The 16,724-nt window shown below is 41.5% G+C and overlaps 1 protein-coding gene across 1 annotated transcript in view; it reads left to right on the forward strand.

Moving 5' to 3' along the window:
- The window catches only part of LOC122799503 (MLX interacting protein), a gene marked incomplete in the record, with an annotated part of 1,086,811 nt that overhangs the window by 817,406 nt on the left and 252,681 nt on the right, over positions 1 to 16,724 (forward strand). The window contains 1 exon segment of the mRNA XM_044068616.1: positions 626 to 749. Within this exon segment, the coding sequence (XP_043924551.1) occupies positions 626 to 749 (124 nt within the window).

A 16,724-nucleotide genomic window follows, 5' to 3' on the forward strand; every position in this document is an offset into this window, starting at 1 on the left:
TGTAAACACTGTGGCTGAAGATTAGCTGTTTAACTGTATGTGCATGCATCAGTATTGCTGTGTGGATCTTTGTTATGTGTTAGTTCTTGTGGGCCACATTCCAAAAGCCTTGTGCTTGGTTTAAGTGACTTCTGTGGAAGGTCTATTTGTAAAGCCTTCTGATGTTGGAGTTAAGTCACTTACACTGAATGCAGTACTTTTGGAATATGGTCCTATATCTTTTCTAAGTTTACCATTTGTGTCTATTACCTGTTTTCTCAGAACACTAAGTGCATATGAAAAGAAACTTTTCAATCTTTTCACAGCAGAAAAAAATAAAAGTCCAAATTGCAAGTCTTAGTCGTATTTAGTATTGTAATCTGTACTACATTTTAAGGAGCATATAAAGAAAGCAAAATCTGAATGCCGCAAAAGATTTAAATGTTCCTAATGTTGAGCATTTATGGCTTAGCTGCTACTTAACAGTGTTTCTGTCCAATTGAGATTATGTTAAGCCAAGTCAGTATGCTTTTTTTTTTTTTTTTTTTTTTTTTTTTTTTTTTTTTTTTTTTTGCATGTAGTATTGAAGTGTTTCAGTGGTCTTGAGGCTTTATCAGTTTTAATTAGCTGTATTATATATTTATAGTTCATGCCAGCTGCAACTTCCAGCAACAGGAGTCCCCATAACTCGTCAGAACTTGGATCACATGCAAGAGATGTTTGATGCATACGTGAAAAACCGGACGCTTCAGAACTGGAAATTCTGGATTGTATCTTTCTTGGTGTTATCTTTTTTCAGTACTGAAACATGCTTTCTCTTTCTCTCTCTCTCTCTATATATATATATATATATATATATATATATATCTTTATAATTGATATTGAAAGCACAAGCTACCACTGTACTGATTGGTCTGTTTTATGTTGCATGTTTGGTCAGCAGTATTCTGCACTCGTAGAGAAAAAAAATCATATGTAATAACCTACTCAGTTGTTTTGTCACAGTGTGAATAGATACTGCTTTAATTTTCCATCTTGAGACTTCAAAAAGTTAAAATGTTGGTGCTTTTCAGCATGTTAAGCCTTAACTGTCGGGTATTTTTTTTTCCAGAACCAAAAGTGTTCCTTTTAGGCTGCAGCATTCTTATAAGCTAACTTTGTTCTGCATTTCCTTTATATACTTGAAAGCTCTTGAAGTTGTTATTGAAGTGACAGCAGTATTAAAGTGGAGGTTAGTGATTCAGTGGATCTGTTTGTGTTATAGTTTTAATTTTCAAAAGACAAAGTGCAAATTAGCAGCTTTGCCACTCTCACTGACCTCAGCCCTACAGTTTGAGGTGCTTGCTTTAAGGTTGGTTTTGAGATCTACACTTGGGAACTACAAAACACTACTGAAATTAAGACAAGCATATTGCAGGAAGCTAGACACCTTAAAGCAGCAATGCTTACTTTTACACATTTTAGAGTGCTTCAAATGTTTTGAAAGTGGGCAGTCTGATAAATGGTGTATTAGGCATCCCAGAGAAGTGATGCATTGCTTACTGTGGATCACAGTCTTGTAAAGCAGGTAAGTTGAATTTAAAATGATTACAGAAAAAAAAATTAAACAGAAGTAAAATGTTTTGGCTGCCAGATTGCATGGTGTCAAAAGTCTAGCTTAAATGTATGTTAGCTTGTGCTGTGTAGGAACATGACATACTTGACTTTATTTTTTTTTCTGGCCTTGTTTCATAGTAAAAACGTTGTCATTGAATTTGAGATGGTATAGTGAGTGTTGTCCCTTAAGCTGTAAGCATTTATGGACCAATTTATTAATTATTCATTAAAAGGAAAATTTCAACCCATTATCCGTATGTTTGGTTCAAGGTTGAAGACGTATTAACAGTTTGTTTTTAGTTCATTTTACTCTGTTGCAGTCATACTAGTGTTACGTTTATTGTTTACTATTTTTATTCTGTGTATTTGTTGCCCAGGTAAGCTAAGTGGACATATTGTGCCTTTTCAGAGGTGACATGGTAGCATTGTCTGGTTAAGTGACTTGGTCAGAGCCTCATAGTAGGCAAATTGATGCTGGACAGAATTAAACCCAGTACCCTTGGCACAGGAAACAGCTTATCAGTAACTCATAGCTTTATTAATTTATTTTTTTATTTTTATTTTACTTTTGTTAACCGGGAAAGTCCGACTGGACACAGGTCCTTTTTCAGCAAAGGCCCGGGGAGAAAAGCTCCAGATACAATACAGGTTAGGATTTCATTGGATCTAATACAATCAGCATGCAATAGTAATACAGTACAATCCAGCATGCATTAATCAAATATTAACTTCATTTTAACAGTACAATATACAGGTATATTATAGACTCATTTCAGCATGTGGTAGGCAGAGCTGTACATTTTGGTAGTTCATTTCAGCATGTGGTAGGCAGAGTTTTACATTTTTGTTATTTGTTTAATAAGCAGTACATTGTCAAATATTAACTTGCTAGTAGGACTATATACAAGTTTGTTTGAGTCATTTCAGTATATTGTTGGCAGAATTTTACAATTACTGGCAGTATGTAAATCTGCAGTACATTGAGAGATTGAGAGTAGTACAGTATTGGCAAAAACAGTACAAGAGTTTTATGTAGCAGTGGTGAATGTATGTTGTGTTTCTAATAGTTTGACCGATTAGAAGTCACATGGTATCTGAGAGAAAAGGAACAAAGGGTTTTAGGAGTACATTAAGAAAAGTCTGTGTGCTTGGGGTAAGCAGGTCAAACTTGCATAACTAGAGGATTAATAGGTTCATAGGTTGGTACTAGGCTATCAGCCGTAGGGCCTATACAAGCCTAGCCATAACAATTCCCTGGCTATTTCTTCCCACACTATTTACTTCCCTGGACCCATGTCTAACAGAGGGTGGCCGACGTGATCCCCGGGGTGAATTTCCTTTCTCCCATCCAATCGTCAAGGTTCCTTTTGAAGAGGGCCAAAGAGGCACTCTGCTTGACATGTATAGGCAATCTATTCTAGAGTCTGGGGAGTCTCTGGGTCAGGAACCTATCCCTCCAGCAAGTTTTGTTTATTGTGATGACAAGGTTTAGATCCCTGGAGCGTGTGGCTCTGAGAGATTGGGATTTCTTTAAATGTAGCATGTCCAACAGCTCTGGATTTGACATGGTCTTGTATGTTAAGCAGAGATCTCCTCTGAGTAGACGATATGCGACAGAGTATAGCTGGTGTTTTTTAAGGCGGTCAGCGTAGGGCATCTGCTTTAGGCCTGTGATTCTTTTAGTGAGGTATTTCTGCGGCCTTTCCAGTTGTTGCAGATGTCTTGAGAGGTACATACCAAACGGGGTGTTGTATTCTATAATGGGTCTAATGAGGGATGAGTACAGTGGGACAATGACCTCCTTTTTTTCTGGATGAAGAGCCTTTAGTGATGAGGTGTGCCACATAGAAGGATTTCCTGACTGTTGTGGCGATGTGGTTATCGAAGGTGAGACCACTGTCCACCTGTGTCCCTAAGTCTCTTATCACACTTTCGGTGTTTAGTGTACTGCCACCTATATGGTAATTCACGGATACATGTTTTTTTCCCAAAGGGGATAACTGCACATCAACAGATGCACTTCTGCATTTAGCAACAGTGCAGTGGGTTGGTTTAACCTGGGGAGACACAGGAGCAGAGCCAGTTGGCTTTTGAGGAGGTTTTTAAATTGGAGGGGAGAGCTTGTAGCAGTGATGTGATTTGGGAGTTGATTCCAAACTTTGGCAATGGTACAGGCAAAGAGAGACTTAACTGCATCATTTTTATGTTTGATGACATTTAAAAGGTTTTGGCTACTGGATCTTAAGGTTCTGGTGGTTGTGTTTCATGGGTGTTACATTCAAATTGTTCCATAGCAAGATGATTTTGGAAGACTATGGCTACTCCTCCACTTTTTTTTCCCTATTCTATCATTACATAGGATATTATATCCAGGTGGAGTGATCTCATTGCTTTGGTGTTGTGGCTTAAGCCAAGTTTCTGTCAACATCGCTATCTCTGGTTTGTAGAAGGCTAGGAGGGCATGTATGTCTGGTATTTTGTTGAGTATACTTCTTGAATTTAAGTTTAACAGTAGGAGAGAAGAGGTAGGCCTTTTGAATATAGCTTCTATGTGATTTACGTTTGTTGTGTGTGATGAGTTGGGACCCGGATTAGGGTGTATATCTCCACAGCAGGTGAGATTTTAGAGTAGGTGGAGGCAGAGTCTATTAAGTTTGTGTAGTATTCTTGTTATTTTCTGGGGGGAGTGGGGGTTAGTTTTATTAGCAGGTTTGTTATAAGAGTATAAAGGAGGTTGTGAGAGATCTGATGGTGATGTAGGGAAGTGTATTAGTTTGGCAGTGGTTGCCACTGAGTTGTGTTTCTCATGTAAAGCTCAGTGTGGTAAGAGGTTAGGCTGGAAAGCAGAAGTAAAGAGATGGAGGTTAGTAGGTATATTGCAAGTTATGGAGGTTGGGTATGCTGTGTGGGTTGCATGGTTATAGTTTATGTAAAGAGGGGTATATGTGGGTGTAGAGAGTGTAGGAGGGTAGGAGTAGTATATATAGCAGTTGTGGTAGAGAGTAGGTAAAGGGTGAACTGATTGGGGTGTGGTGAGTTGTATATGGGAGATGGTTGGGTGGGCGGGACTAGTAATTTGTGGAGGGTGTGGCCAGTAACTATGAGTGTAATTGTTTGGGGGTTGGTGGGAATGGGGGGTAGGGGAGCGGAGTGAGCATAGCAATTGGAGCCGGGCAGCACAGTCTACAGAATCAGCAGCAGTAGTTAAGGAAAGCAATCAGTGGGGAATAGTAGGGGAATGCAATAGAAGAGAGATCTAAGCTATAGTGTTTACTGGGTTACTGTTACAGTAATGGTCAGCTTGGGTTTTTAGCACAAATCTATGGGAGGGATATTAAGAGACCAAGCTAGGAGTTAGGCTACAGAGGTAGGTATAGAGAAACTGGTGGGGAAAGTAGTGATAGGAACTGGAGAGTCTAGTTGAGAGCTGTGTGACTGAAGGAAGGGTGATTCAAGCTATGGCTAGGGAGCAGTGGAGGTTTGAGGGTCAGCTATTGATGAAGATGGGTGAGCAAAGGAAGAGGTAGCCAAGAGGAAGACTAGGTGGCTGCAGTAGAGCTATTTAAAGGCTGAGGTATGAGGGTTAGATGAAAGGAGATGGGTTTTAATGGCCAGGGAGAACCCAGGTAAGGGGGGACACATTGATGTTGTTGATGCTGACCAGGAGTAGTAATTTAACGAGGCTCACAGACGTCAAAAAGAGGACAGGATAACTTATGCTTGTTATATCACATACGTTGTTCAGGGACTGCACTTTTGCTGGAGATGATGTCTTCTGGTGAAGCAGCACACCTAAAGGGTGTATGAGACTTTCAGCTTTTGCAGGTTTAATAGAAGCCTGATTTAAGAGGCAAGGACGTTGTTCAGGGACTGCACTTTTGCTGGAGATGATGTCTTCTGGTGAAGCAGCACACCTAAAGGGAGGGTGTGTGAGACCTTCAGCTTTTGCAGGTTTATTAGAAGCCTGATTTAAGAGGCAGGGACCTAGACAGCGTGTAACAGCACCGTGTTGGGGTTGGGAGGATAGATCAGAGATGATGCAGAAGCCCAAGTGTGGCCTTTACTTGCTGCAATGCATTGTGGGGGGGGGATAGTCCCCTGTGTTAGCTGCCAGACTTTTCTGTCTAAGTTGGATCAGAGGGCTAGCCCTAGCAGTTTCGATATGATTCCTACCCATTGATTCTTCTCTGTTGCTGGCACTCATTTACTTTTTTTTCTACAGTAATGCAGTTTTGATCCTTTGAGAGGGCATACATTAAAACTGCAGATGTTAAGACCTAAATATGCGAGGCATTGTCTGAGGAAAGATATGTGCATTGTGACGAAACTGAATGCAGCATTTGCATTCAGTTTTCATAACTTTGAGAAGCCCCGTAGTGGCTGTTTTAATCCTGTATTGCATAAAATAATGATTTTATGTGAAAATGGGACCACCAAAATAACTAGCAACATAGGCAGTGCTTACTACCGTCTGAATGTTTGGGTGTGACGTGTAGTCGAGGACGGAAGCTTTTCTATTTCAGCTTCCACATATCTGTATATTTTTTAAAAAAATTCAGTTTTTTTTTTTTTTTGGTTGCTGATGGCTTTTGCACATACCAATTTCCCAAGCTACATATACTGTTAACTGTGGAAATGTGTGTGGAGTAAAGGGTACGTCTTATGTGAGCTTGTAATCACTTAAAGTTACAGGCTTCAGCAGGAAATGTAATGACTAAACTGGTAGTCAAGACGGCTTAAGTGATAGTTAATGAATGCAACTCCTCAGCTTTGTGTATTCATTAAATGTTACTTATTTCTGAAATACCAGTGTTTGATATCCCCCTCCCCCCACCATGTGACTGAGATTACTGGAATGTAACAACATCCCACACTTAACTTCATCAGTATGCTACATGTGACCACATGGGTTCACTCGGTCGGGTATGTAAGTAGCATACAGAAAGTAAGCCAGAATATCCATGCTTTTAAAAAAAATTTTAAGAAAATAACATTTTAAAGTGGCTTTAGGACACACTACACCACTGGAATCCCGACTGTAAGAGGACAGCAACATTTCTAGATTTTATCAAAGTAAACAATGTTGCATATAATCTCCAAGTAAAAGACCATATTCTTTTACTACTTAGAGGACTGCTTTCCATAACCGGAGCACCTTCTTGTGGAGAGTAGCACATGAGTTCTAACAGCTTTGTTTTCTTTTGCATTGCTAGCAGCTATGAAAGGGGTAAAGCATTGTATCATTGCACACTTGACCCTTCTGAGTAGGATTGTTCTTATTTATCCAAATTCTGGTTCCTTGTAGTTAAAATACTTTCCCTAGCCACATTTTGAATGCAATAACATACTTAGAAATTCCTCTGGGGATTATTCCATGAAGATAAGAGAAGACACAGATCCTTTGGCAAAATGGAGCAGTATCTCAGCAATTATTGAATGAATGGGGCTGTCAGGGAAAAAAGTGGAACACTGGTGTTGTGTTAGAGGTGGTGACAAAATAATAATTATAATCAAAATTCCAGTCCTTGAACAAGGTTGTAGTAGACCCTCAGACTGCAGAATCTACTTTCTCAGTGTGCTCAAATAGCCAGGCACAACATTAAGTGTAGTCATGATGCTGTGAATGCCTTTTGTAGGGCAGCCACTATGAGGTCTGTTATTCACAGATATGCATGGCTACATAGCCAGCCTGTTCTTGAGGGTTTCAAGTCAAAATTCTGATTCCCCCTTGGACAGAGATCTTTCGTTTGGTCCTTAGGCTGACAGTCTTTCAAAACTCTACAAGACCAAGGTAGGAATAAGAAAGACTGCATGCAGATTCTAATATGCTTGGTTCCTAGATACCACAGGAACTACCCATTTTAAATCTACATCCTTTCTCAGAAGGAACCCTAGGACAACTCAAAAACCCAGAAAAAAATTCATATGAAAAGGTACTCTGACAAACCTCCCATCTGGGAGGCTTCCCTTTGGAAATAAAAATCTCAGAGTACTTTGCAACACCTTCTACCTTGCCTTCAGTCCCCTTGCCAATTTCCAAGAGACTGTTACTATCCTTGGCCCTGTGGGAAACAATTGTCACAGACAAATGGATTCTGTTCATCATCAAGGATGGTTATGCTATGTCCTGGGAAAACATTTCTCCCCTGAAAGGCATGCCACATCCTCTTCACAACCAGCTTTCTGTACTTGCTTCCATTATTCAAGACCTTCTGAATCATAGCACCATCAAACAAATTCCAGAAGACTTTATGTGGAAGGGCTTCTATTCAAGAATCTTTCTGGTGCCAAGAAAAGGACAATGGAGGCCTATTCTAGACCTTTCTCCTTCTATACATATACGTGAAAGCACCAACTTTCATAGGAGGGTTACTAGGCTAATGGCCCTGGGGCCCCTACAAACCTATCCAAGAGTTCTTCCCAAGAAAGAAACTTCAGTCAGCACCTGTCGCCCCCGTCATTGAGGGACAAAGGTGGAACCCCTGAGACAAATTTGTGCTTTCCCATCCACTCATCAAGGTTGCACTTGAAGAGGGTCAGCGAGGTACTCTGACATGTATGGGAAGTCCGTTCCAAAGACACAGCAGCCTCTGGGAGACGCACCTGTCTCTCCAGCAGGTTTTGTTGATGTCGCATATTAGATTTAGGCCTATCGAGTGGGTAATGCGCGAGGAGTTAGACTTGTGTATATGGAGCATCTCTAGTAGGGCCAGGTCCGATATTGCCTTTTAGGCGAGACACAGATCACCTCTGAGCAAATCTGTGTGATACCAACTATAGCGATAGTGATTTGAATCTGTCCGCATAGGAATCCAGGCCATGGATTCTCTTTGTGAGGTATATCTGTGGCCTTTCCAGTTGGTGCAGGTGTTGGGAGAGGTACATACCAAACTGGGCATTATACTCAATTATAGGTCTAATGAGGGAGGAGTACAGAGCGGTAATAATCCTCCTTTTTTCTGAATGCAATCCCTTTACTTATGAGATGAACCAAGTAAAAGGCTTTTCTAACCACTGCCGCCACATGATGGTCGAATGTGAGATTGTTGTCAAACTGAGTACCCAGGTCTGTCACCACAGGTTGTGTGCTTATGGAGTTGCCTTTGATGTGGTAATCAGTAGGGGCCGTGTTTTTGCCGAATGTATGATAATACATTTTTTTTTTTTGCATTTAACTTAAAGCCATGACTTTAGCACCAGTTATTTGTAGCTGTGAGACCATCTTGTATGTTAACATCATTTGGGGAGTCACTGACAACACCCAACTTAGTCATCCGCAAACTTTGTCAGCCACAGTCCCTTTGTCTTTGCCTGGACCTCTGAGAAGTAGATGCCAAACAGTAGAGGTCTCAGGACAGATCCCTGGGGGACACCACTAATGACAGGTCTGCTGTTGGAGGTGGTGGTGCCTATTTTGACCTTGTGGGTTCTCTTTCTCTGAGACAGTTGGCCACCCATCTGACGAGCTAGGGATTAACACCAGATTGTGTTAGCTTTTCGATGATGCCCAAGTGGGGGGGTTGTGTCAAAGGCCTTGGCCAGGTCAAGGTAAGCTGTATGTACTGACTTTCCCTCAACCAGGGCCTTGATGACCGTCTGAAAGAAGTCAACTAGGTTCAGTAGGCAAGATCTGCCCCTGACTAATCTGAATTGGGTGGGGGTCAAGTGCTTGGAGATTGCCTATGTCCTTGGTTATGATCCATAATAATATGTGCCATGACTTTACAGATCAGACTTGTCAAGCTAATGGGGCGATAGTTTCCTGGGTCTATAGTGGTGCCACCTTTGTGCAAGGGGATGACAATGGCATTTCTCCACTCTGCTGGAATGAAGCCTGTAATTAGGCTGTGGTTGAATAGGTTGCTCAATGGCAAAGCTAGTTCTTGCTGGAGATGGTCCAGAATACAGCTTGGGGTACTATCAGGTCCCATGGTAGCTGTGTTCTTTGCCGTGGATAGGACCTTTAACACTTGATCTACGGAGATTCGAGGTGTGGACAAGTATCAGGGTTGTCTACTGGGCCTTTGTGGGGGTGATAAGAGGTGAATTTTCTACTGAACCTATCAGCTAGCAGGTTGGCTAAGTCAGCAGGATCTGTGCAAGTGGTACCATTAAGTACTAATTCAAAATGCTCTCTCTTCCAATTGTCTTGCCTTTCATTCTCTGTCAGGCCTTTCTAGAGTCCCTGGACTTAAGGATGCCTAGCTGGATGTACCCATTCGTCGTGCTTTCAGTTTGCTACTTTGCCTTTTGGTCTTTCCACTGCAGCAAGGGTGTTCACAAAGTGTGTAGCACTAGTGGTGGCATACGGCCACACCCAGGTATTCAGATCTTTCTTTATGTGGATGACCTGCTGCTCCAAGCTCTATCTGCAGGTGACCTTCATCATCTCAAATTCACTCTCCAACTTCCAACAAGTCTGGGATTCATAATCAACTGCAAAAAAATCCCACATAATTCCTACACTGGACCTGGTCTTCATGGGTTTGCATGCTGTATAAAAAGAAAATGCTTGCCTTCCTCCCTCAAGAGAAAGTTTAGAGTCCATCCAAATCCTTCCTAGATGTCTGTTCTGTAACACGGCACAGCAAGGGAGATCTTAAGATCATTTGTTTCATGACAGCCACCATTCCAGTGCTTCCCCTAACCAGACTTCACATGAGGTAAATCTGTGTGGCCCCAGCACTTCCACTCCTTAGACACCCTAATTCCTGTCCTCCCTTGCCTCAAAAAGGAGCTACTTTGGTGAAGGTGCAAGTCAGTCTAAATCCAGGACTTCCTTCACACCCCGTCCTCCTCTTCAAGACGTTCACACAAACACTTCTGACGAGGATTGGGGGGCATTGACAGGATTACACCCAGTACAGGGCAGATTGCAACCTCCCTTACTGAAAGAAATGATGGCAGGCAAGTTCTGCAGACCTTTTCCACGTATAGAATCCCAGACCGCTGCTAGTGTACACAGATGACATCAGAGTCATGTGGTACATAAACCAACAGGCAGGCACCAGTTCTTACCAATTGTGCAGGTTAGCGGCATGGAACTTGGCCACCTAGGTAGACAATCACCCTCACAGCCACATACCTTCTCTTACAGGACAGTATGCTCACAGACTGCCTAAGCTGCTCCTTGGGGGACCCGTACTACTGGACCTTGAACAGACTGGTCTGTCAGAAAATCACTCATCAGTGGGGTACACCACAGGTTGACCTCTTTGCATCACCAGCCAGCCATCAGCTCCCCTAGTTCAGCAGCAGGAATTCTTGTCCCACAGCCTGGAGGACAAATAACTTCTCCTTCCTGTGGACAAGGGAAATTCCACTTTGCCTTCAGTCCACTACCTCTACTTCCAAAAGTTCTTCTAAAGATACAAAAGGAAGCGCCAACAGTAGGCCATAGATAAGCGGCATCATTATCACAGTAAGTCATATCTTGGGTGAACTGGACATTCTCACAGTCTGAGCTGCTTCTGCAGTGCTGTCATGGAGTTGTCATTCAGGAGCTCTGTCTTGTTTAGATCTTGGAAAGTGGTGCATTCCCGCAGTCAGCCTACTTGCCACTCAGGAGGATGCTTTTCCCCTTTCTCTTCTTTTATGTGCTGGACAGCAAAAGGATGCTTATGGGAGGAGATGCTTTCTAGAGCCATTGCCAAGGAAGATTCCCATACACCTTCTTGCTAATTCCACACTTCATGGAAATTTCCAGGTGTACTCTAAAGTTGACCTTGTTTATTACCATCCAAATGGTGTAGAAGAAGGATGTCTGTCTGCACCACATGTGACTGTAGTTTGGGAATGGACTAGGGAAACTGGTAGGGCTAGCTGGGGGCGGGGTGGGGGTTGAATGAAGCAGCCAGTAGCCAGCTTGCCTAACTCATGGGGGTGAGTTTAGGGAAACCAGTGCCTTTGTGGTCTCTGGAGGAGAACAGAAGCCTCACAAGCTACTTCCAAAGCTGTAGATCCTGTCTGACTGACCACGTATATGATGGGTTATAGCTTCAAGTTTGCAGTTCCTGTTTGGATTTGTCACTCTTTGACTAATACTAAATTTTACTGCAAGGCTGGCTTCCTGAGAAGTCAGAAAGACCATTAGGTAAAGGGTCACCTACACAGATACCTGGTGCATACTTTGCCAGGTGGAAGAGGTTCTCCATTTTTGTGCAGTTTTGGTTAGTGTGCTTGTGGTTCTGAATTATGCAAGACACCTGTATGTTTTTTGGCCTGTGTTACTCTACAGGTCGAGGTGCATACCTGCAGTTTCAAACAGTCATGCCCTTAAGAAGGTTGAGATTGTCTAGCAGTGATTGGTATAGTAGCTTCTGAAAGGGGTCCTGTATCTCTGCCTACCGTTGAAGAATCTCCTGTCAAAGGACTCTAGGTCTCATGATTGGCAGGTTACTTTATCTTCATATCCACCTGTTTGGTAGAGCTGAAGGTCTTTACTTGGAAAATGCTGTTCCAGCTTAAAGTCTCAGAACTGCAGGCCCTCGTGTGAAGAGAACGTTATCTGGTCTTTCTCAAAGTTCAGGTGTCTGTTAAGACAAGTCTATATTTCATCCAGGAAAGGGTGTCAGAATTAGTCTGGGACCATTCTGTTCCATTCATCTCCAGAAGGATGGGGGGCTTACTGCTTTGGATTTCGTATCAGAATATTTGGCCTTTAGTGACCCTGTCAGTCCTGCTGAGGCCTAAGATTGCCAGATCAGGAGAGTTGCTAGTTTCCACATGTTGATCACTGCAGGATTACGCAACTCAGAAAAATAAGGTCTAGCTCTCCCTCTCCTATAAAAATTGTCAGGGGACAAGGCCTTATTAACATTACACTCTGAATAGCCTTTTACTCTTAAATCTGCTTTAAAACAGGTTAATAAAGCCTTGGCCCCTGACAGGTTTACATTTTCCTGTAGTGATCAATATTGCTGAGACTCGTCCCTCTAGAGTAGGTCTTTCCCTGTTTTACTCCTCCAGTGTCGATGTGATCTGTGATGTTTTCAGGAAGAACTGGTCCATATTAATGGCTGATAAGAGTATTAAGAATGTAGTTGGAGTTGGGCTTGTTTTATATTGGGAATATAAAAAAATCCTTAAAATATCTACTTTGCTACAAGGACATGACCCCTCCTGTGAGACAGTTCTCTAATCTAGTGGACACCTATGGTTGCAGGTCGTGTAATTATTGCATATTTATTGAGGCAAATGTGACTATCCTTTACACTCCGTTCTACAAGGAAAAGTTTTTAGATTTTCATTTTATGTAGATTGTTCTGTTTCGCTGGACATCACTTGTCACTGTTTTTATGTGGGGAAGATGAACCGCTTATTAAGAGTGGATGGATGGATTCATGAACATCTTTATGAAATTAGAATTTTCAGTGAGAATAATACTTTAGCGAATCACATTACGAAATATTGTGTGTCACTCTGTCTTTCTTGTATTACAAGTCCTTAATGATAGTTTGAGACTGAGCGATTTAATAAATGAAACAGAAGAAAATGAGTTAAGGTGGATAATTACGTTACAAGCTGATAAAGGTTACGGACTGAATGAAACCATGCCTTTGATACCTTATCTGAAATCATGCCCCCTTTTTAGATGAAGAACATAGTTACTATGCATCAGGTTGTTGACATTTTTTTCGTTGAAGCTCGCTTTGTCATGTGATGTCTGTTGATTTTGATTAGTCATGTTTGTTTTATAGTATCTGTATTGTCGAGTCTGTTTTTTAAGATCTGAGGAAGCGCCATAATCGGCACGATACCGCTTATCTACTTTATATTCTTATTAGAAGTTTCTACGTTCTAACCTAGTCGTGCTTTTTGTTCTCCCTGTTATGTGGTGGTCTAATTTTTGATAAGTGATGAACTGTTATGTTTGGGGGGAAATGGGGCATGATGCAAAAATGTGAGTTGTAATGTAAATATTACAAAATTGGGCATTTATGGCTGGATTGCAAAAATGAACAAAGAAGAAATTGTAATAGTAGGAACAGAAGAAAAAATATATGAGAAAACAGAGGACATAGAAGATTCTGAAATAAATGATGAAGACAACAAATTGGGAGGTATGAGCAGTGCAGTCAGTGGTGCAGCAGTTAGCATTGTCGCCTCACTGAAAGAGATTATCCAATTCGATTCTGATCTGGGGTGCTTTCTGTGTAGAGTCTGCATGTTCTCCCTGCATTCACATGGGTTTCTTGTGGGTGCTCTGGTTTCCTCCCACATTCCAAAGACGTGCCTAGAGCGTTTCTCGCCAGACCTCTGCTGAAAATGGGCTCTGTCTCAGTCAGACTTTCCCGGTAAACAAATGTTAAATAAATAATAATAATAAAAACGAATTCTGTTAGTAAAAGGGTAAAGGACAGAAAAAAAAATTTAAAAGGCGAAATACAAAATAAAAAAGAAAGGAAGGAAATGGATGAAAAAGAATATATGCAGTTAAAGACTGAGGTTTGGTGTAATTAAGGTGTTTGACTCACATACACAAGGTACAGTGTTGGCTAACCTTAGAATGGTTTATTAAGGCAGTTAACCTAGTAATTCGGTATGAACTTGTAAAGCAATCAATCTAAAGAAAACTTGTAAAGCTATCAATCTAAGGAAAAATGAAAATTTTAGAGTGTTTTTTGTAAATGTGAATAGTATTAATATAGTAAGAATAATAGGGTAATTATGTTAGAAGACACGATTTTTAACAAATGAAGAAAAATTACAAACGTACTGTGGGGAGGAAAGATAATCTGGATTTGGGAAATGGAGATGTTCTGGAATAGTTGTATTCTGTAGAAATACAGTAAAAATATTGGATGTAACTTTAGCAAAAATTGAAAGATTAACCATTGTAAATTTAAAATGGAAAGAACAAATATATAGAATTATAACATACGCTTATTTCTTCAAATTTTAGACTGTAGTGATAAATATGAGTATTATAATAACAGGGTACTTTAATTGGGATTTAAGAGATGTGCATAAAAAGAAATTATATAAGAAAAATGTTAGAAGTTATAAGATGTGGTAGGTTACAACTTTGAGACAAAAATTTATGGCATACGTAAGGGGTATGTATAAATCTGAAACAGATTAATGTTCTGTAGTCCTATCTCGCCTTGATTCTTACTCTTGGGATGGGAGCCGAACCTCGGCGCTGACTCGGCCATACTCTAGCTCAAAAACTTCTGGTTGGCTCATGGCTAGGCGGTATCCCATGAAGCATCACTAACACAACCCAGATCTCGTTTGCCGCTCATTCAGCTCAGACAGGATTCTTCTTGGCCGTGGCTAAGTGAAATTTTTTCAATATTTTTGACTGGTTTATTGTTGGCTAAAATAACCTTTTTGGTAGTTTAGTGTGTTTTTTGCAGTCCGTGTCTGTTTCAGACTATTTGCTGCTTTGTTTACTTTGCGTACTGTTTGTACGTTGATTGGCCGATGTTCTTCATGTTTCACTATTGCAGTCATTACATTTGGGTAATCTGCTGGCAGGTTGCCCTCAGTCGGCCTGAATAACAAAGTCTAGAGTCCTGCGTCAGTTGCTGTCTCCTCTTCCATGACGTCAGGTCATCAGGGGTATAAAACATGCAGCTAACGCCATTTTATTCAGTCTTTCTTGCCGCGTGGTGCCAGAAGCAGTTCGCAAGTGCCAGTGGGCCGACTCCTGAAATTTTCGCATTCGAGTTTCAGAACCGAAGTCTTCAACTAAAGCTAAGTACACCATTTGGGAAACGTTTTCTTGCTCCTTACCGATGTCAGTAAAAGTTAATAATTGCATTACTTGTTGGAAGCAAATACCTCATAAGGATTTTCATTTGTACTGTATTCCTTGCCTAGACCCAAATCATAACGTGCCTTGCTGTCGGTTTTGTGCTAGATTTAACCAACGCACTAGTAAGCGTCTGTATATTTTTGCTTCTAAATATTTTGGATCCAGATTTAATTACCCTGAAATGTCATCGGTTAGCAATCCAACTACCAGAGTTCACAAAAAACGCAAAGAAAAAGACAGAGACAGACCGTCTAGGTTCAAAACCGACGAAACTTCTCCTAAGCCAGTCGCCGGTGCTCAAGTGAGGCGCTTTCGCAGCCCCTGATACCCGCTACTTTTGAGTCGCAGGCCTTTACTGAGACCCATGCGGAGTCCAGTATGCCGCGAGATTCCCACTGATGTCTCACCCTTGGATGGGTCAGGAGCCGCTGAGCAGGCACCGGCTTCTGAGGGTGTTTTCAGGCCTCAACATTTTTATATAAAGCCAACGCCAGCCTCAAAAACAAGATCAAAAACATCTGTGCCTAAAAAAACGATGCATGAGCCACGCGCTCAGGCCCCTATGCCTAAAAACAGATGATCAAAATGGCTGAGGACTTAATTACCTTGATCAGGGGTTCCCAACCCCCCCAGCTAAGAGGCCTTGGCAAGACACTGATTATGAATCTTCAGATCAGGTTTCCATTTCTTCTGATTCCTCCTCTGATCAGGAATTTTCTGTTCCACCCTATGAGGATTCAGATGCAGAAGAATCCATCCCATCTGCATCTCCTCCTGAGGATTATTCTTTTGGAGAAACCTTGCATACTTTAAGGGAGCATTTTCATTGGGAGAGTCAGGATTTTTCTGAATCAAAACAGAGGCTTAGGGATTTCCTCCTTCTTCCACAGCATAGGCCATTGGCAATGCCTCCTGTATTAGACATTGTTGATGTGTTTTCGGAATCGAGCATGGCTCCTGATTCCCTACCTCCGGCTCCTAGTAAGCCAGACAGATATTACAGGGTTCCTGACTCCCACAAATTTCTATTCAAAAATCCTGCTGCTGATCCTGAGACTATCTCACAGGGTCCCAAAGGTGTAAAGGCCTCTACAGCCAAAAATCCTACCCCCTCTGATAGGGATTCCAGGGCGCTGGATAGATGGGGAAAGAAGGTTTATATGTCTGCAGCCTTGGCAATTAGGGCCTTAAACTGCCATTTTCATATGCTTAAATATCAACAGCATGTTATGGGCTTATTGAAACAGAAAATGATGTTGATTTCTGATTGTGTGGAAAATAAAGAATTACAGGAAATATTGCATTCAGCAGAACAGGTTGGAAAGCATACTTTGCAATGTGGTTTTGATTCCTTGGAGGCCTCTTGCAGGGCCGCAGTTACTGGATC

Source organism: Protopterus annectens, chromosome 4.part0 (assembly GCF_019279795.1).
Source record: "Protopterus annectens isolate FY-2018-M chromosome 4.part0, PAN1.0, whole genome shotgun sequence".
Classification (NCBI taxonomy): Eukaryota; Metazoa; Chordata; order Ceratodontiformes; family Protopteridae; genus Protopterus; species Protopterus annectens.